At 44.8% G+C, this 17,251-nt stretch overlaps 1 protein-coding gene across 6 annotated transcripts in view; it reads right to left on the reverse strand.

The window, feature by feature from the left end:
• Positions 1–17,251, reverse strand: part of Septin6 (septin 6) — a 77,700-nt gene that overhangs the window by 14,844 nt on the left and 45,605 nt on the right. For all 6 annotated transcript variants that reach the window (XM_008844066.1, XM_029568969.1, XM_029568974.1 and 3 more), the window contains exons 5-8: positions 15,089–15,250; positions 7,696–7,792; positions 3,686–3,854; positions 356–488 (exon numbers count right to left, since the gene is read on the reverse strand). In XM_008844066.1, the coding sequence (XP_008842288.1) occupies positions 356–488; positions 3,686–3,854; positions 7,696–7,792; positions 15,089–15,250 (561 nt within the window). The remainder of the gene's footprint in view (positions 1–355; positions 489–3,685; positions 3,855–7,695; positions 7,793–15,088; positions 15,251–17,251) is intronic.

The following is a 17,251-nucleotide window of genomic DNA, read 5'->3' on the forward strand; positions in this document are numbered from 1 at the left end:
ACAGTGAGTTCCAGGCCAGCCTAGGCTACATATTGACACTTTGTCTAACAGTCTAAATAAATAAATTACTTAATTCAAATTGATATTTTTAATATATATGTTAATTATACATAATTATTTATATAGCCACCTGGAGCTAATAGCTACCACGGTGGATGGCTCTAGAGTATGAGAAAATGTCCTGGCCCAAGGGAATGAAGGTCAAGATAACAGATGTCAGGAGACTCTGCCCAGCCAAGATACACCCCAGTCCTGCCTGAGGCTCTAAGTGCCCCCACCTCTAGCTGCTCTCTCAAGGCCGAGCCCTCTTCTAAGTTACACTCCCTCCCTGCCTGACCTCCAGGTTCACATTTACCTCTTTCTCTGCCTCCTTGAGCTCAGCTTCCTTCTCTTTGACTCTCTGGACGAACATCTGCCTCATCTCCTCTTCTTTTTTCTGGAGCTCCCCTAGGAACTCATTCCTTTTCGCCTCATATGTCTCCTGTAAGCTGCAAATGCAGTCAGGTTAATTTCCTCTGCCTTCAGGGAGGCTCCTGGTCAATGAAAACTGGCCCTAACCATCCTCTTTGAATTCCCTCATCCTCTGTTCCTTAATTCTAACAGAGATATGTAAAAAAAGAACTACAAAGTGGGGGGCAGCTGGCTTGGCACACAACAGCAGTACACACAGGGTTATTGGAGGAGGTCAGAGGAGCCCTGGTGAACTGGACACCTTCTGGAAATCTAATTCTACTCTTGTTTTACAGATGAGGAAACTGGGGCCCATAGAGGCGAAGTGATTCACTCAAGGTTGTACACCTAGTTAAAGATAGAGCTGGAACCTGAATCTGGGTCTCCTGTCTTTTCGTTTGGGCCCTTCCTCGCACTGTACTGTGCTGCTAAGCCCTGGTTCTGAAACTGATCACATCAATTTACCACTTCATCAAACACTTGCTGAGATTTTACCACATGCACAATATGGAGTGAAATGTCCAGATGCTAGTCACTCAGCATCTAGAGTCCACAGCCACCATGTGTATCCTAAAGGAATTTAAGGTCTAATTGGAGATGCTTGGACTAAGGTCCTTGGCCCTGGCCTGCACTTATTGTTTTAAAAGTAGGAGTTAAAACAGAAGAAATGTGCTCCAAAGAGAGCAATGCATGGGAAGACACAAGTGGAGAGAGTGTGGTGTTCCTGGGGAGGCAGCCATAACTGAACAGGGCTGAAGGTATCGTGTAAACCAGGGAATAGTGGGAGGAGAGGCTCCTGAGTTTAGAAGTGGACAGGCAGTGGATGCTACGCTAAAGAAGTGGACATGTATACACTACGTGGTTCTCAGCAGGAGGATTGACTGGGTCCAGTAAGACCTCAAGAAAGACCACAGGCTATTCCATGAAGGAAACTTTCCAATACTCCAAGTAATTAGTGACAAGAACTCCATGTTAGGGACTCGTAGGGAATAGAGAGAGCTGGAGGAACAATAAGGGCAGCAGAACTCCCATAACTTAGGAGAAAACAAAGCTGATTGTGATCATCTCTCCACAGAGAAGCCCACATCCAACATTCTTGAGTATATCTTACTTTCTTCCTAGCGTCTTTCTTTCTCTTAACCCTACTGCTTAATAAACTCAAAAAATCCTTAATAAACTCAAAAAAGCTGATTCTGGCTTGGATCACCAGGTGGATGGTGGAACCATGAATCAGGACTCTTAGAGAAGGAGGGAAAGGAAGAAGGTGAACTAGATGGTCAACCACTAGAGCTTCACATTGGGCCTCTGTGAGATGCTTAAGTGGAAATGTCTAGTATGCAGTTGCATCAATGGATTCAGAGTGGAAAAGTAAAATTTGAGCTTGGGACTCATCAATTTCTGGGTGGTAATTAGGACTCTGAGAATAGGAAGAACCAGAGCAAAGAGACTGGAGTGGAGAGTGAAAGAGCAGAGAGACCCATGGAAGGAATCCAAAGGGAGCACCAACACTTAAAAGAGAAAGCTGCAGAAAATGAACCTGTAAGTGAAATTGAGAAGGAATAAAGAGACAGAGGGAGGGAGAAAGCCAGGCCAGGCCAAAGACAGAGGGTATCTCAAGAGAGCCAGTGGAGAGTAATGTTTCACGTTGAGAGCAGCTCTGAGCCTCGGAGAATAGCCCTTCTGTGGAGAGCTGGGGCAGAAGCCAGACTGTACTGGGTTGAGGAAGTAAGTGAGAGAGGAGGAAGAGGAACAAAAGATACAGAACTGTTTTTCCATCCTCTCAGAGACAAACCTCTTGACAGGGGAGGAGCTGGCAAAAAGAGTAGGGCTAAGAGAGAGTTTCGTTAGGTGGGAATGATAACAGACAAGGCAGACAGGGACCGGCGGAGGAGTGAAGATGCAGAAATAGAGGCATTCATGATGGAGCAAAGGAGGAAAGGCCAGGACGGACTGGCCAGCTAGAGCCATGCTTCCTCCTTCACCATGCAGATGAAAGCTGTGAGGTGAAGGAAACAACCAAGGAACTCGCACTGAAAAGAGAAGCTTGCTTTCCCCCAGCCCAGTAGCTCTGGACCCTGACACTACTGTGCATAGAGAATGGGAGGCTGGCACTCCTAAAGGAGCTATCCTCAAAGGACTGCTTGTGCAGTGTCCTAGGCCAGCTTTCTGCTGTGAGCAGGATCCGTGGGGTCCCAGAGGCCATTTGAAAGCCTTCTCCTCCTGCAGATATCCCCTCTGCTTGCTCATGGATGTCTGAAATTTCCTAAAAGCAAATGGAGCCACAGTAAAGGGCACCACATGGTAATTTAAAATGCAGGGCTTATGACAAGTATTGTATATATAGATCAGATGCTTCTACTTGGTCTATCCCTCCCATCTGCATAATGAAAAGCATCTTAGATTCTGATATGAGAAATATACCAAGAGAGTATTCCATTTTCAGTGGTCAAAACAAACCTCTCACTGAAATGCAAAGATGGTGAATAAAGAGTCACCTCAAGGTGACTGCTTCCTGGTCACCTTTTTTTTTTTATCCCCGCCCATCCCCATTTGGTGCTGGGGATGAACTCAGGGCCTGAGCATGCTTATGAAAGGACTCTACCACCAAGTCACATCCCTACTTAGCCTTCCTATTGCATTTCTTTTTCTTATTTATTTATTTTTTTGCGGGGGGAAGACATGATCATGCTATATAACCTTGGCTACTCTGATACTTGCTAGGTAGCCCAGGCTGGCCTTGAAATCCTGGCAATCCTTCTACTTCAGTCTTTAAGTGCTGAGATTATAAGCATATACTACTATGCCTGACATTTCCTATCTGGTCTTGAGAAAAGGCAGGAGGGGAAAGAATAGACTGGAAACCCGTCTGATTACCAGGAGCCAGATGAAGAATGTGGGGGCAGAGAGAGGGTAATTGCTAAATGCCACCTTGTGGAAAAAGTCTCAGCTCAGGGTCTCTGAATGACTGACTAGAGCAGCTGTGTATGGTGCAGGGGGAGGGGAACAGTGAGAGATCAGCCGAGCACCTCTATGGGCCCCCTTTAGCCCATGCTCTTCTAAGCAAGGGTGGCAAGCTGTCTTGGCAGTTGTGCAGACCCAGAGAGGGAACAGCTAGGCAGAACTGGTAAACAGTTACCCTTGTCCCTCTAGTTAGCCCCCATGCCTCTCCTCCCCTGACAATTCTCCAGGGCAATGCTTTCTGAGCTGGCCCAGGCTGGCCCAGTGGGAGTGGTACCTGAAGGGTTTGCTGTCAGGGTCGGTGTCCTTGAAGCCCATCTCCTCCAGCTTACAGCGACGGTACAGTTCATAGTGCCGGGTGTGGGTCTGCTCCCGCAGATCCTCCATGTTGACCCGAATCAGCATCTCCCGAAGTTTCACAAAGTCGCAGTGGGCCTCGTTATCAACTGTATAGTAGGGGTTGGGGCATTGAAAGGAAGGCCAGCAGAAGCAGAAATGGATGAAGTGAGAAGTAAAATGTCTAACAGTGACATTGCCTTGCAGCCTGTATACATAGAGCCTACAAATTTAGCTCTTAATTCCATTTTCTAAAAACGGTAATACTGTAAAAATATCTAAGAACTTTTAGTAGCACCTCAACACAAATTGACCAAATAGACCTTCACAGGGGCATCTGCTCTCTGCTGCTTTGTGGATGACAACACATGCACATCCATTTGTCCATCCACCCAATAAATATTTGTAGAATCTTTGTTCTCAATATTGCATGTAGCCCGGGAAATTCAGAAATGAAGATTTGGCAGTATGCTTTTAAGAACTTGTAGCTTAGTGGGAGACCAGGATAACACAATGCCAAAGTTACAAAAATGGAGATATGATTGAGATGCAATGAAAGCCCAGAAGAGGGAGACCCACAAAACTCCTGGAAGAGTGTAGGCTTACCCAAAGAGAAAACTTTTTGGATGATTCTGGAAGGAAGAGTAGAATTTGTCAGGCAGATTATGAAACATAACCCTTACAAGGTCTCCAGGAGTCTAGGCAAAGTTACAAAGCTAGTAAGTTGCAGTTAGGCTTCAAACCTGGATAATGTAGGGGAGAGGCAAAGACCATGTATGACCAAGTCAGTGAATCTCCAAAGAGCAAGGAGAAAGAACTAGAATAACAACGGATGACAGGGACAAGGAAGGGTGGACTTCAGGTGTGGCCCATGTGGGTGGTAGAAGCTTCTAAGGAAGTGTTTTGCAAAAGGTGAGTAATGGCTTGACAGAAGTAATGATAAGCAGGAGAAAGTGGGTACTATTTATTTTAGCTTCAATGGAGTGTGGGCAAAAGGCTACATTTTGGGTAGTAGACAAGAATGAGAGAGATGTGGAGTAAGTCATAGCAAAGTAGCTTTTTGGCCAGGGCAATGTTGCAAGCAGGGCTCTGTCAAGGTGTCTCCAGGCCGGGCTCCACTGTGTTAGAGGGGTGGATGGTGATGTCTGAGATGAGCAGAAAAGCCATCCCAGATTCTGTATCACAGAGTGTGGGATAAGACAATGGAAACAGGAGGGGGTATGGAATGACAGAGTTGGGCATAGTTGCACCATCATAGGTGGTTAGATGTGATCATCAGAAATATTTTTCCAAAGCTCAAAGTGGCCCATATACCTTCTCTCTTTAAGGTCCATTGCATTCACAAATGAATCCTACCTGTTGTCATAGAACAACTAATAAAAAAAAAAAACAAGCTACATGCAATCTGCTTCTCCAATGCTAGACAGTGATCCCTGGTTAGAAGGGATGATTCCAGAGCCAGGCATGGTGGTGCACATGTGTCATTCCATCACTAGAGAGGTGGAGGCAGGAGGATCAGGAGTTCAAGTCTAGCTTCACCTACATAGTGAGTCCAAGGCCAACCTGGGCTACATGAGACCCTGTCTCAAATGGAAAAAAAAAATAGAAGGAATGATTCTAAAGCCTCTGTAGCCTTCCCAAGGAATAGTCAACTTCTTCCACATTCAAAAAGAATAGTCAACTCAAGTACAAGAGAGACTCAAAAAAACTGGTTTAGATTAAGAGCAGGGTAGTCCAAGTTGGAGGAAGGAAGTCATTGGAACCACTGTGCTGGCTTGTCTCCTCCCACCTCAGGTTCCTGTCTCTTAAGCCACAAACTTATTCCAAAGATATGACAGTTGGTCCAGAAGTGTAAGATTCCTAGCCCCAAATGGCAGAGAAGAGCAAAACTTACCACAGCCCTGACAACCAGTCTTATCTTAGTTATGGAACACTCAGATGGGGAATGTAGCTCAATGAGACAGTGTTTCCTTAGCATGTATGAGGCCTAGGTTCGGTTTCTAGCACTGTAACAAAGAGAAACTGGGGATATAGCTGAGTGGTGGAGTGCTTGCCTAGCATTAGCATGCATGAGACCTTGTATCCCATCCCCAGCATTTCAATAAAGAGAGAGAAAGAAATCCAGTCATTTTCAGTGGGTTTTTGCTGTGCCTTGAATCATGCCAGGCTTTGTATGTGAGGGGAATGACTCCCTATCCACTCTCCTTCATTGTCTTTTTTTTTTTCTTGAGATAAGGTCATATGGTCCCTGGGCAGCTAAATTGCCTTTGAACTCACATGCCTCTCATGTCAGCCTCCCCATCTATACTGGGGTTATAGATGTGTACCACCCTGCCTGCTGCCCACTTTCATCTATTTGCCTAAGATTGGGATGAATTTATAGAGAACCTGACAGCCATGGCCCAGTTTATTGCTATAGACTCAAGACTCAAGACTCCTGTCCATGCAATGTCTTTGGCCTTGTCTTACCTACTACACTGACAAGGCCAAGCATAGCATGCATGAGGCAGAACACAAAAGGAACTGTCATGAGTATAGAGACAATATTATCTGATTCTTTTAAAATTATGACATAATCATATATACAAAAGAGAACACAAAATGTGTATGTGCAATGTAAAGAAGTCTCCACAACCCAAGTTAAATATTTCCCACACCTTGGAAGCCCCTACTGACCACTTTCTAGTCTTATACCCCTCTCTATCCCCTGCTTCCTCTATCAATGAAACTTAACCACTATCCTTATTCTTGGATTTATCATTCGATTTTTAAAAAGATTTTATTACATTTTAATTTATCTACTGTGTGTATTTATGTGCACATGCACGAGTGACATGGCACATGTGTGGAGGTCAGAGGAAAACTTGTGAAAGTCAGTACACTTCTTTCACTGTGTGCTTTCTGGGATCGAACTCAGGTCATTAGTTTTAGTGGGAAGCACCTTTACCTCCTGAGTCATCTCACCAGCCCCATTTTTTAAAAGATGTATTTTATTTTTGTTTGTGTGTGTGTGCACACATGTATGTGTGTGGGTATCTTCAAGTGCCCACAGAGGCCAGAAGAGGGTGTCAGATCCCCTGCAGCTGGAGTTATAGGCAGCTGTGACATGCCTGACATGGGTGTTAGGAAGTGAACTCAGGTCCTCTGCAAGGGCATCCTCCCAGTCCCCATTTTTTTTGTTTAGATTTTTTTTGTTTTTGTTGTTTGTTTTTGTTTTTTTTTTTTTAGCTATCTGACCTGGAACTCCCTGTGTAGACCACGCTGACTTTGATCTTACAGAGATCTGCCTGCCTCTGCCTCCAAAGTGCTGAGATTAAAGGCATGGGCCATCATGCCAGGCCTCATTTATATTTTAAAAATGGTTTTATCACTCATGCATGAATTTCTAAAAATATGTATCTTGTTATTTTTGCCTACTTTTGGAATTCCCTATCATATGTATTCTTGTGTGCTTTTTTTTTAAAAAAAAGTTCAGCATTGTTTTTCTGAGATTCATTCATGGAGATGTAACTAATTCACTCATTTCACATCTATATGAGATTCCATTATATGACTATTTTGTAATAGATCCATCTATTTTTATGGGTGCCTGGTCATTTGTACCGATATGTCATTACACATTTGTCACAACTCTGCTGTGAACAGTCTTGTAAATCTCTTAGTGCCCTTGGGCAGCCACACATGCATGCTTATATAGTTGTCTCTACCTTGTGCCAAGTTCATTTGCCATTTTGGGGGGGCAAGAATGGGGGACATTACAGAGGAGTACTTTATCCACTAGAATCAAAAGGAGCCTGCACAACAGAGAATCCAGGCATGGGGCTAGAGTTTGTCTGCTTGTGACCCCTATGGCTGTTTGAGACCAAATCTGAGAGAGTAGAGGCTGAGGACAAACTAGGGTCTTGTCATATGGTAGCTGGAGGGAGTGCAGTCTGTCTATAGAAGACTCACCCTGCACTGTCCCCCAAGGATACTGCCGCACTCTCATCATCTTGTTCCCTATCTTCACTTCTTCTGTACTGCCAACCACGGCGAACGGCAGGTGGGCCTGGAACAGAAGCAAACAAACATTCAGAACTCAGGAGGAAAGGCACCGAGCATCCCCATGATGCAACTGCTGCTCACTTCCAGGTCTTTGGACCCTCCCTCTGTAATGCCATTCAGCAGCATTGAGAGGCACTGATTAAGCTCCAGAGCTCCACACCCATGCTGTACTAAGAGCCCTAGTCTTTCTTTTTCTCTTTTGTTTTGTTTTTTTCGTTTTTATTTTTTGAGAGACAGGGTCTCCCTGTAGCCCTAGTTGGCCTGGAACTTGCTATGTAGACCAGGCTGGCCTTGACCTCACAGAGACTCACCTGCCTCTGCCTCCTGAGTGCTGGGATTAAAGGCCTGTGTCCATGGCACCCAGCAAGAGGCCTAATCTTAACATCTCTATTGTAGAATTCATAGTAACATAAAACAATGACATGATCGAATACACAGGGACAGAGGAAAATAAGAATAGAAACAAGCAAACATGGACTAGAGAGCTATATTCACTAGCTGTAATTGCTGAGAAGGGAAGAGAGATGGGTGAGCATGAGAAGGGGGGGTGTATGTAGACTCTGGCATCACTGTTCCCTTCCTAGAGTATGAGAGCATGGCCTGACACCACTGACCTTGGCTGTCTTTGTTCTCTTCTTCCCCAGACAAGAGCTCATACTGACCCCTTGAGCCTAGAGGGCAAGTCACCAAGTCTTCACCCACAAGCCCTGATGGTATGCTATAAGAAACTGAAAGCAGTAGAAGGCACACTCTCTTGCCCTCTGGGAGTTTATAGTCTTGTTGGGAGAAGCCTAAATTACATACTTGAAATCCTATTAGACAATATTGACCAAGGGTAAATAGTAGGTAGTTAATAAATGCTCCTCGAATGGAGGTGGCGGGGCTATGGAAGGGAAGGGGAAAACAGGAGATGTTCAAATAGAGGCATAAGCTGGATGCTTGCAGGAGAGAAGAGGGGCAGTGACTGCAGAGGGCTAGACTGAAGGAGGAGTGAGAAAGAAAACCATACTGTATCATCTGGCATCCTGGGCTTTCAGTTCTAAGTGATGGGGGAGGATGGCATGTGAAGTAGGAGGCACTTCTCTGGGCTCAAGAAGAAAGGAGGAAAAAAGCACAAGAAATAAAGGCATTGGAAATGTCAGTCTTCCCTTAGGCCTCTTTTTTTTGGTCTTCTTTGAGACAGGGTCTCCTTGTAGCCCCAGCTGTCCTGGAACCAGGCTGGCCTCAAACTCAAAAAGATCCGCCTGCCTCTGCCTCCCAAGTGCTGGGATTAAAGGCGTGCACCACCACGCCCGGCAGGCCTCTTATTTTTATCATCAAGGGACATTGTGAGAATGACAGGGTCACTTGTTTCCTCTCTTCCTCAAACTGCTGTCATTTGATTCCTCCAGTTCCCTGCCCACTCTCAAACACATAGCCCCCACCAAACTGAATTCCAAGGCCTTGAAAGACCTCCCACAGACACTCCTTTGTAACTATCCTCAAAGACAGTTCTGGAAAGTATATGCAAGCAGATCATTTCTGAGGGCCACAAATATAAATCTTATTCATGATCAGAGGGAGCTGGGCTACAGAGCTTAAATGAGTCATGCAGGTCCCAAACATCCATGCCCAGGCCTTCAAAGGATGCAGTGAGGCCACCACACTTCAGCTGGCAGCCTTCTCCAGCCACCTAGGGTGGTCTACATTCTGTGTCCTGGCTAAATATTATCTAGTGGAAGCCAGCTAACCACAACAGGTAGGGAATCACTGGGAGCAAATTCTGACCCTACTGCTCTTGAGAGTTACATGACTATGACAATCAGGATGGAGTCAAGCTGGAGAGAGAAGTATTAACCCTCCAATCACACTACCAGATCCTATCCATGATATCCCAAATTGAGACCAAACTTTCTCCCCTACTTACTTAGGTCCTGCAGAAGGCTTAATAGATGACAATTCATACATGTGGCTTCAAGGGAGAGACTCTGATAGCTGCAAGGCAGGGTCTCTGCTGGCACATGATGGACAGGCTGCTAAAAGAAGCCAGTATGACTCTACCTAGATCTCTGATGAGGGACCCAAAGACAGATCTCCCAGACACAGAGCATTCCCATAACAGCCTCAAGCTTGTCTTGGGAGTCTGGTCTGAGATTCATTACTTAATCCATTTTGTACAGCTATAAGAAAACACCTGAGGCTGAGTAATTTATACAGAACAGAAATGGACATCTCACAGTTCTGGAGGCTAGAAATTTAAGCTCAAGGTAATGGCACATGTGGATGTCTGATGAAGAAGACCTTCTTGCTATGGTGGACAATCAAGCTAGCTAAATACTGCATGAAACATCTTTTATAAAGGCCCTTAATCTCATTAGTGAGTGAACAGACCTTATGGCCTAACCACCCACTAAAGGCCCCATCTCTCTCTCTGTCTCTTTTTTTTTTTTCAGACAGGGTCTCACTATGTAGCCCTGGTTGACCTGGAACTTGCTATGTAGACCAAGCTGGCCTGGAAATTGCTACGTAGACCAGGATGGCCTTGAATTCACAGAGATCAGCCTACTTCTACCTCCCAAGTGCTGGGATTAAAGGTGTGTGTACCATGCCTGTCTTTAGTCTTTAGAAAAAATTTCATTTTATTTTTAATTGTGTGTGTGTGTGTGTGTGTGTGTGTGTGTGTGTTGGTATATATACATATGAGTAAAGGTACCCCCAGAGGCCAGAAGAGGGTGTTGAATGCCCTAGAGCTAGGGTTACAGGTGGTAGTGAGCTACCTGATGAAGGTGCTGGGAACCAAACTGAGGTCCCCTGGAAGAACAGTATGTGCTCTTAACTGCTAAGTCATCTCTCCAGCTCCTCTTCTTTTTCAAAATCAATATTAAGAATTGAACTCAGGGCCTTGAACATGCTAGGAAAGTGCTCTGCCACTGAGCTATATATGCCCAGTTCTCTCTCTCTCTCTCTCTCTCTCTCTCTCTCTCTCTCTCTCTTTCTCTCTTTTCCTTTTTTGAGACAAGGTCTCACTATGTAGCCCAGGTGGTCTGGAACTTGCAATGTAGACTAGGCTAAATTTGAACTCTCACTAAGTTGTCCAGGCTGGCTTTGAATTCATTCTGTAGTCCAAGCAGGTCTTAAAATTGTGATTCTCCTGCCTCAGCCTCCAGGCCCTGAAAGACCCCATCTCCTAATATTGTCACATAAGCAATACTTAAATTTGCAGGCACTATATTCAAATCATAGACCTTTATGGTCTCATGTCTACCTTAAATTAACCTCTGTCCATTTTAAAGTTGTTTGATGATCCAACAGGCATGACTTATTTTATTCTTGTTTAATCACATCTACTACACTTGGGCCATTATAAGAGTTTTTTTTGGGGGGGGGTGAAATTCTATCAGGACCTTGTCTAACAATGTATGCTAGGTGGCCCTGGCCCTGGCTTCCTCCCAGGGTGCACAATGCTTCCCAGTTGTGCGGCTGGTTCTGTTTGTTCCCATTTCAGGCTTCCACTAGTGGCTGAACAAGACAATCACCTAAGTCATGCAAGTCTATCACTGGTGAGTCCCACCAAAGTAAATGGAAACATTGGAAGTACCATTGTTTCCATTCCAAGTATTGGGGGAAGATATGGCCTTGTGCCTGTGGACCTCCCTGTGATCCAACTTGCCAGCCCTGTGCTCTTCTCACTGGGCAGAGATATGATGTCTTTGTGGGAATCAAGTCCAGTGCCTCACAAATGGTCAATCAATTGAACATAGTCAAGTTAACTGGCCCTGTTCTTTAGTCTCTGTTTTTCTGTTCAAAGAACAACAATAAATTTATTTTTTTTTTGGATACAGGGTTTCATGTAGTCCAGAATGTCCTCCTACTCACTATGTTGCTGAAGATGACCTTAACTTCTGATCTTCTTGCCTCTCCATCCCAGATATTGGGATTATAAGTGTGTGCCACCATACTGGACCAACAACATTGCATTTTTTTTGGTCTTTTTGAGACAGGATCTCCCTGTAACCCCAGCTGTCCTGGAACTCACTATGTAGACCAGGCTGGCCTGGAACTCATAGAGACCCACCTGCCTCTGCCTCCCGAGTGCTGGGACTAAATGCCTGTGCCACCACGGCCAGCTAACAACATTACATTTAAACAATATGCCGGGTATGGTAGCTCAGGCCTACAATCCCAGCAACTGTGAAGCTGAAGCAGGAAGGTCATGAGTTCAAAGCCAGCCTGGGCTACACAGTGAGGCCCTGTCTCAAAATTAATTAATTAATTAATTAATTAAAACACGGTAGCAATTTTGAGAATTTAGATCAGAGCATGGGTTGAAAGCAGCATGCAACAAGATCTCTCCCTCTCCTGCCCCCTCTCCTGCCCCCTCTCCTGCCCCCTCGATCTGAAGCCATCTAGACCCATCTAAATGCTAATGGTGAGACTGAGCATGATTGTCCATGAAAATCCCTTGTTGGAAGTAACAAGGCAGCTGATAGCCTTCTCTGCTGAGGGAAGAAATTTCTCCTTCTTCTAGTTCCCACTACAGCTTGCTAGGGGGTGGGCAGGGCTGGATCAAATCCAGGATCAAAAGGCCAGTACCCAGTATTCATAGCACCCAACTTGCCCTCCACAATGCCACTGCATAGATCATGGTTTGTCTGGACACTCTGGAGACTTTTGACACAGTTGTAGTGGTGGCAGGTAGGCTAAGCAGCACCGTGTTTGTTATAGCAGTGATTTCTCCTGTTCCCCAATACAGTATATGGGACACCGAGGATTCCCACAGCCCTTCCCACAGACATGTCTAGTTCCAGGTATACTAGCTCTCAGGCACCATGTCTCTTCCCTTCCCATTCAAAAGAGTATGGGGGAATGCAGGGTAATGAATAGTGAGCAATACTACTTAGAGGGATAAGGCTAAATCTACCAGATTTAATTTTTGTTTTCTTGGCAACAAAGTCTTTATAAACAAGGCCCAGGATGGCCTCAAACTTGTCATCCTCTTGCCCCAGTGCTGGGATCACAGACGTGCATCCAGCTTCAAGTTTAGTTGTTCAAAGTGAAACACTGACAAACTTTGGGCTCTAACGACGGGTTCATAATCTCCTTACAGTCATAATAGCATGGTGGAGAACTACTGCTTCAAAATATGGGAAGATTCTAACTCAGCTGTCCTAGGAGGCCATAGCTAAGCTGAGAAGAGAGAGGATGGTTGTCATGTCTAACCCACAATGCCGTGACAGTTTGGTAGGACACCTTCAGATTGCAGAAAAAAAAATCATACTTTCTATTTGTTCTTAGCAAAGCAAGCCACAAGACTGAACTGAACACTGCTCTATGACTCAGGGAATCAGTCTGGAAGATGTCTACAGGGACCTAAGTGACTAGATGCTTCCAGACATTGGTGCCAGCATCACCCAGAGAGTGCTTCCTTCTAGGTCCCCATTTTTTCTACAGACTGAGCACCTTTTCCAGCTTCCTCATCAAAACAGAACCTTATTTCCATCAAAATTTTCTGATTCCTGGAAAGGACAGCACTAATAGCTTTTAAATTTCTGTCCATGCCCATAGCAGATCACAGAGGCCATAGCTCCACCTACCACAAGGCCTTATCCTTGAGCCAGACTTGTCAAAGACAATGGAGAACTTCCACTAACAAACCTATTTTGGGTGGGCTGGCTGATGGGCAGGACATCAGATGAGACAGTGACTTGCTGCCCAGCTATGCTAATTTGTTGGCCAATTCACAAGAGGTGGCAGCTGATGGTGTAATGATAGAGGGCACCCAGCAGCAGGAAAAGTTTTCTAAAAATGGCTTTCATTATAAGGCTTTCCTGCGTTTGGCTGTCCCCAGGCATTATGTCATTAGGAAAAACTGATGCCTCTCAATAGAGAAAAAGAAATCTGTTCCCGAAGCAGAGGCTTTCTGAAAGCTATTAGCTGTCTCCTGGAAATCACAACATTGAAGCTTTCACAGCAACAGCATCAACACATTGTAAAGAAGCAGGAGGAGTGTTTGACTCTCTGCCTTCTTTATTACTCATTCCTCTAGTGGGGGGAAGGTGGGGGGAGGAGAGAAAAGAGGACTCCTTTTTAAAAATTCATTCACACTTAATAAAGCAAAGCATAGTCCTGATACTTAAAAATAACATCACTGTAGCTGCTGACAAAAATTGGAGGCTATTTCTCATTGTTATGACAGGGCTTGACTCTCTGACAACAGCCCATCCACCCCTGAGTCTCTGAGGCCAGCCAACTTTTTCAGCTTCTCTTTCTTTTGCTGCACCCATTATCTTGGCATTGTTTAGGGGTCAGAGACAAAGATGGTTTGCCTTTCTTGCCATCCTGTCACAGAAGCTGCTTGGCTTAGATCTGAGGGGCCTTAAGAAGGTAGGCTGAGGGGCTGGAGAGATGGCTCAGCGGTTAAGAACACTGGCTGTTCTTGCAGAAGACCGGGGTTCAAATCCCAGCACCCACATGGCAGCTAACGACTCTCTGTAACTCCAGTACCAGGGGATCCAACAGCCTCTTTTGACCTCCGCAGGCACTGCATGACATGGGTGCACTTACCTACATGCAGGCAATACGCGCATACACATAAAATAAAAAAATAAAAAATTTTAAAAAGTTAAAAAAAAAGGTGGGTTGAGGCCTGGAGAGGTGGCACAGTGGATAAAGTGCTTTCCTGGCAATCTTGAAGACTGGGGTTTGGATCCCCAGCATCCACATAAAAGTTGGCCAGGTGGGGTAGCTTCCTGTAATACAGTGCTCAAGGGATAGAAACAGGCAATCCCCAGAGCAAGATAGCTAGGTAAACTACCAGGTATTAGTGAGTTCCAATTTCTGTTTGAGACCCTGCCTCAATAAACACAATGTAGACTAGTGATCAAGAAAGACACCAGACATCAACCTCGTGCTTTTACACACCCTCTCGTATACATGCACATGCGTGTATCCACACATGTGAATAACACACACGCACATACACACACACACACACACACACACACACACACACAGAGAGAGAGAGAGAGAGAGAGGGTTGAAGGAGAGGTCTGAATTCTCTGCTCTACACACACAGCCTGGGATCAGCCTTTCTCTTTCGCTGGTTACTAATCTTTGTCTCTGAGGCTTTCTAACAGCCATCATTGAAAACAGGAGCTATTTTGGTTTTAGATCCTCTGTCACCAATACTTGAGACTCCGGTAATCAAGAGTCAAGAAGGCTGATGACTAAGAAGGCTGATGATGGTACTTTACTGCTGCTGTGTCAAAGATGGATCATAAGGGTACATGACTAGAAAGTTGAACCTTGTACTCCCACTCACGTTCATGGTTCCGTTGATCTCTGCCACGGATTCATCATCTGTGGGGAACTGATAGATCTGGACCCCATTGCTCACAAGTTCGCTGGTGATTTTGATCTTGAACTTTGATAGCTCACTCTTAGAAATGGCATCTGATTTGGCAATGATGGGGATGATGTTCACCTAGGGAAAGAAGGAACAAAGTGGGATCACTGTTGGTAACTGGCAACTGATACCTGCATGGCTTCGGACTCCCACCAGTTCCTAGAGTAGGCAGCTTGGTCCACTTGTCTAACACTGACCACCTCTAGCCAAAAAACAATATAATAAACAATAATGAGGCTGGTGTGATGGCTCAGTGGTTAGGAATGCATACTGCTCAACTGGGTTCCCAGCACCCACATCAGGTGCCTCACAACCATCTGTAACTCCAGATCCAGAGGATCCATGTGATGCCTTCTTTTGGCCTCCAAGGTCACCTGCACTCAAATGTACTGTACGTATTCACATCCAAACACACACATAAACATAATCAAAAATTTAAAAGTCTTTGGGCTGGAGAGATTGCTCAGTGGTTAAGAGCATGTACTGATCTTACAGACCAGAGTTCAGTTCCTAGCACCCATGTCAGACAGCTCACAACTGCCTGTAACTCTAGCTCCAAGGGAGTCAATGTTTCTGACTTCTGCAGGTACCTATACTCGCATGTACATACCCCCCCACAAACACACACACATACAATAAAAAATAATAAAAATAAGTATTAAAAAATAGTTAGGGCTGGAGAGATGGTTCAGTAGTTAAGAGCACTGGCTGCTCTTGCAGAAGACCTAGGTTCGCTTCCTAGCACCTACATGTCAGCTAACAACTGTCTGTAACTCCAGTTCCAGGGGATCTTGTGCCTTCCTCTGACCTCTATAGGCATTGGACAACACAGGTGCACTTACACACATGCAGGCAATACACTCCTACACATAAAATAATTCTTTAAAAAAATATGATTAATACATACTATGTGCTGAGCACAGAACCAAGTACCCTATATGGCTTAACATAATTAATCTTAACACTAACTTTCCCAGAAGGTATTATTACTACTATTTTACCAATGTGAAACTGAACCACACAGAGGTTAAGTAACTTGTCCAGTGCTACAGGACAGCTAAGTAGAACCTGGATTCAAATCAATGTTCATTTTTTAATTTTTTTAATTTTCTGGTCTTTTTGAGACAAGGGAGTCTCCCTGTAGTCCCAGCTTACCTGGAACTTGCTATGTAGACCAGACTGGCCTCAAACTCACAGAGATCCACCTGCCTCTGCATCCCAAGTGCTGGGATTAAAGGTGTGTGCCACCATGCTGGGCCTCAATGTTAATCTTATTCTTAAGGCTGTAGTATTAACCATGAGCTATCTACCAGTTCAGATTCTCAGTTGATGAGCAGCATGATATCTTGGAATCAAGGTCACTGCTGGGGTGATTCAGAGAAGAAAGATGACAGCTGACAATCTGTGGTTGGCAAAGTGACAGGTGGATACTCCTTGGTAAGTTGTCCCAACTCATCCAGTCTAGGTTAGCCTAAGCCAGGTGTGACAAAGATTCACATGGGAGATGGCAGGGAAAGGAAGTAGGGACAGAACTCAGCAAGGATGAACACCTGACTCTCTTACCTGTTAAGTACAGAAGACCCCCTGTTACGAATTTGATGGGAGACCTATGCAAAAGAGTTATACTGGGGCTGGGGATGCAGCTCAGTTGGTAGCGTGCTTGCCTAGCATATACAAGTCCCTGGGTTTGATCCCCAGCACCACATAAAAGCATGCATAGTGGTGCACACCTGTAATCTCAGTACTCGGGAAGTGATGGCAGAAAGATCAGTTCATGGTCATTCTCAGCTACATAGTGGGTTTGAGGCCAGTCTGGGCTACATGAGTCTGTGTCCTAATCTCCTTCCCGTTTTACACACACAAAGAGTTATAATAATTTACTCTTATGGTTTATTTTTTGGTAAAGAAAGCAAGCATAAATGTTCAATTTCAAATAGCAGGAGAAAGGCCTAGTGCCACCCCAAAGTCCAACCTACCTGAACTTTGATCCTTAAAATCCCTCCATGAAAAGGGAAGGCTTTTCTTGTCAAAGGTAAAGAAATTTATGAGTGCATGGTTTGGGAGACAGAGCACAGCTAA

The sequence above is a fragment of the Nannospalax galili genome, unplaced genomic scaffold, assembly GCF_000622305.1.
Source record: "Nannospalax galili isolate Female #2095 unplaced genomic scaffold, S.galili_v1.0 scaffold311, whole genome shotgun sequence".
Lineage (NCBI taxonomy): Eukaryota > Metazoa > Chordata > Mammalia > Rodentia > Spalacidae > Nannospalax > Nannospalax galili.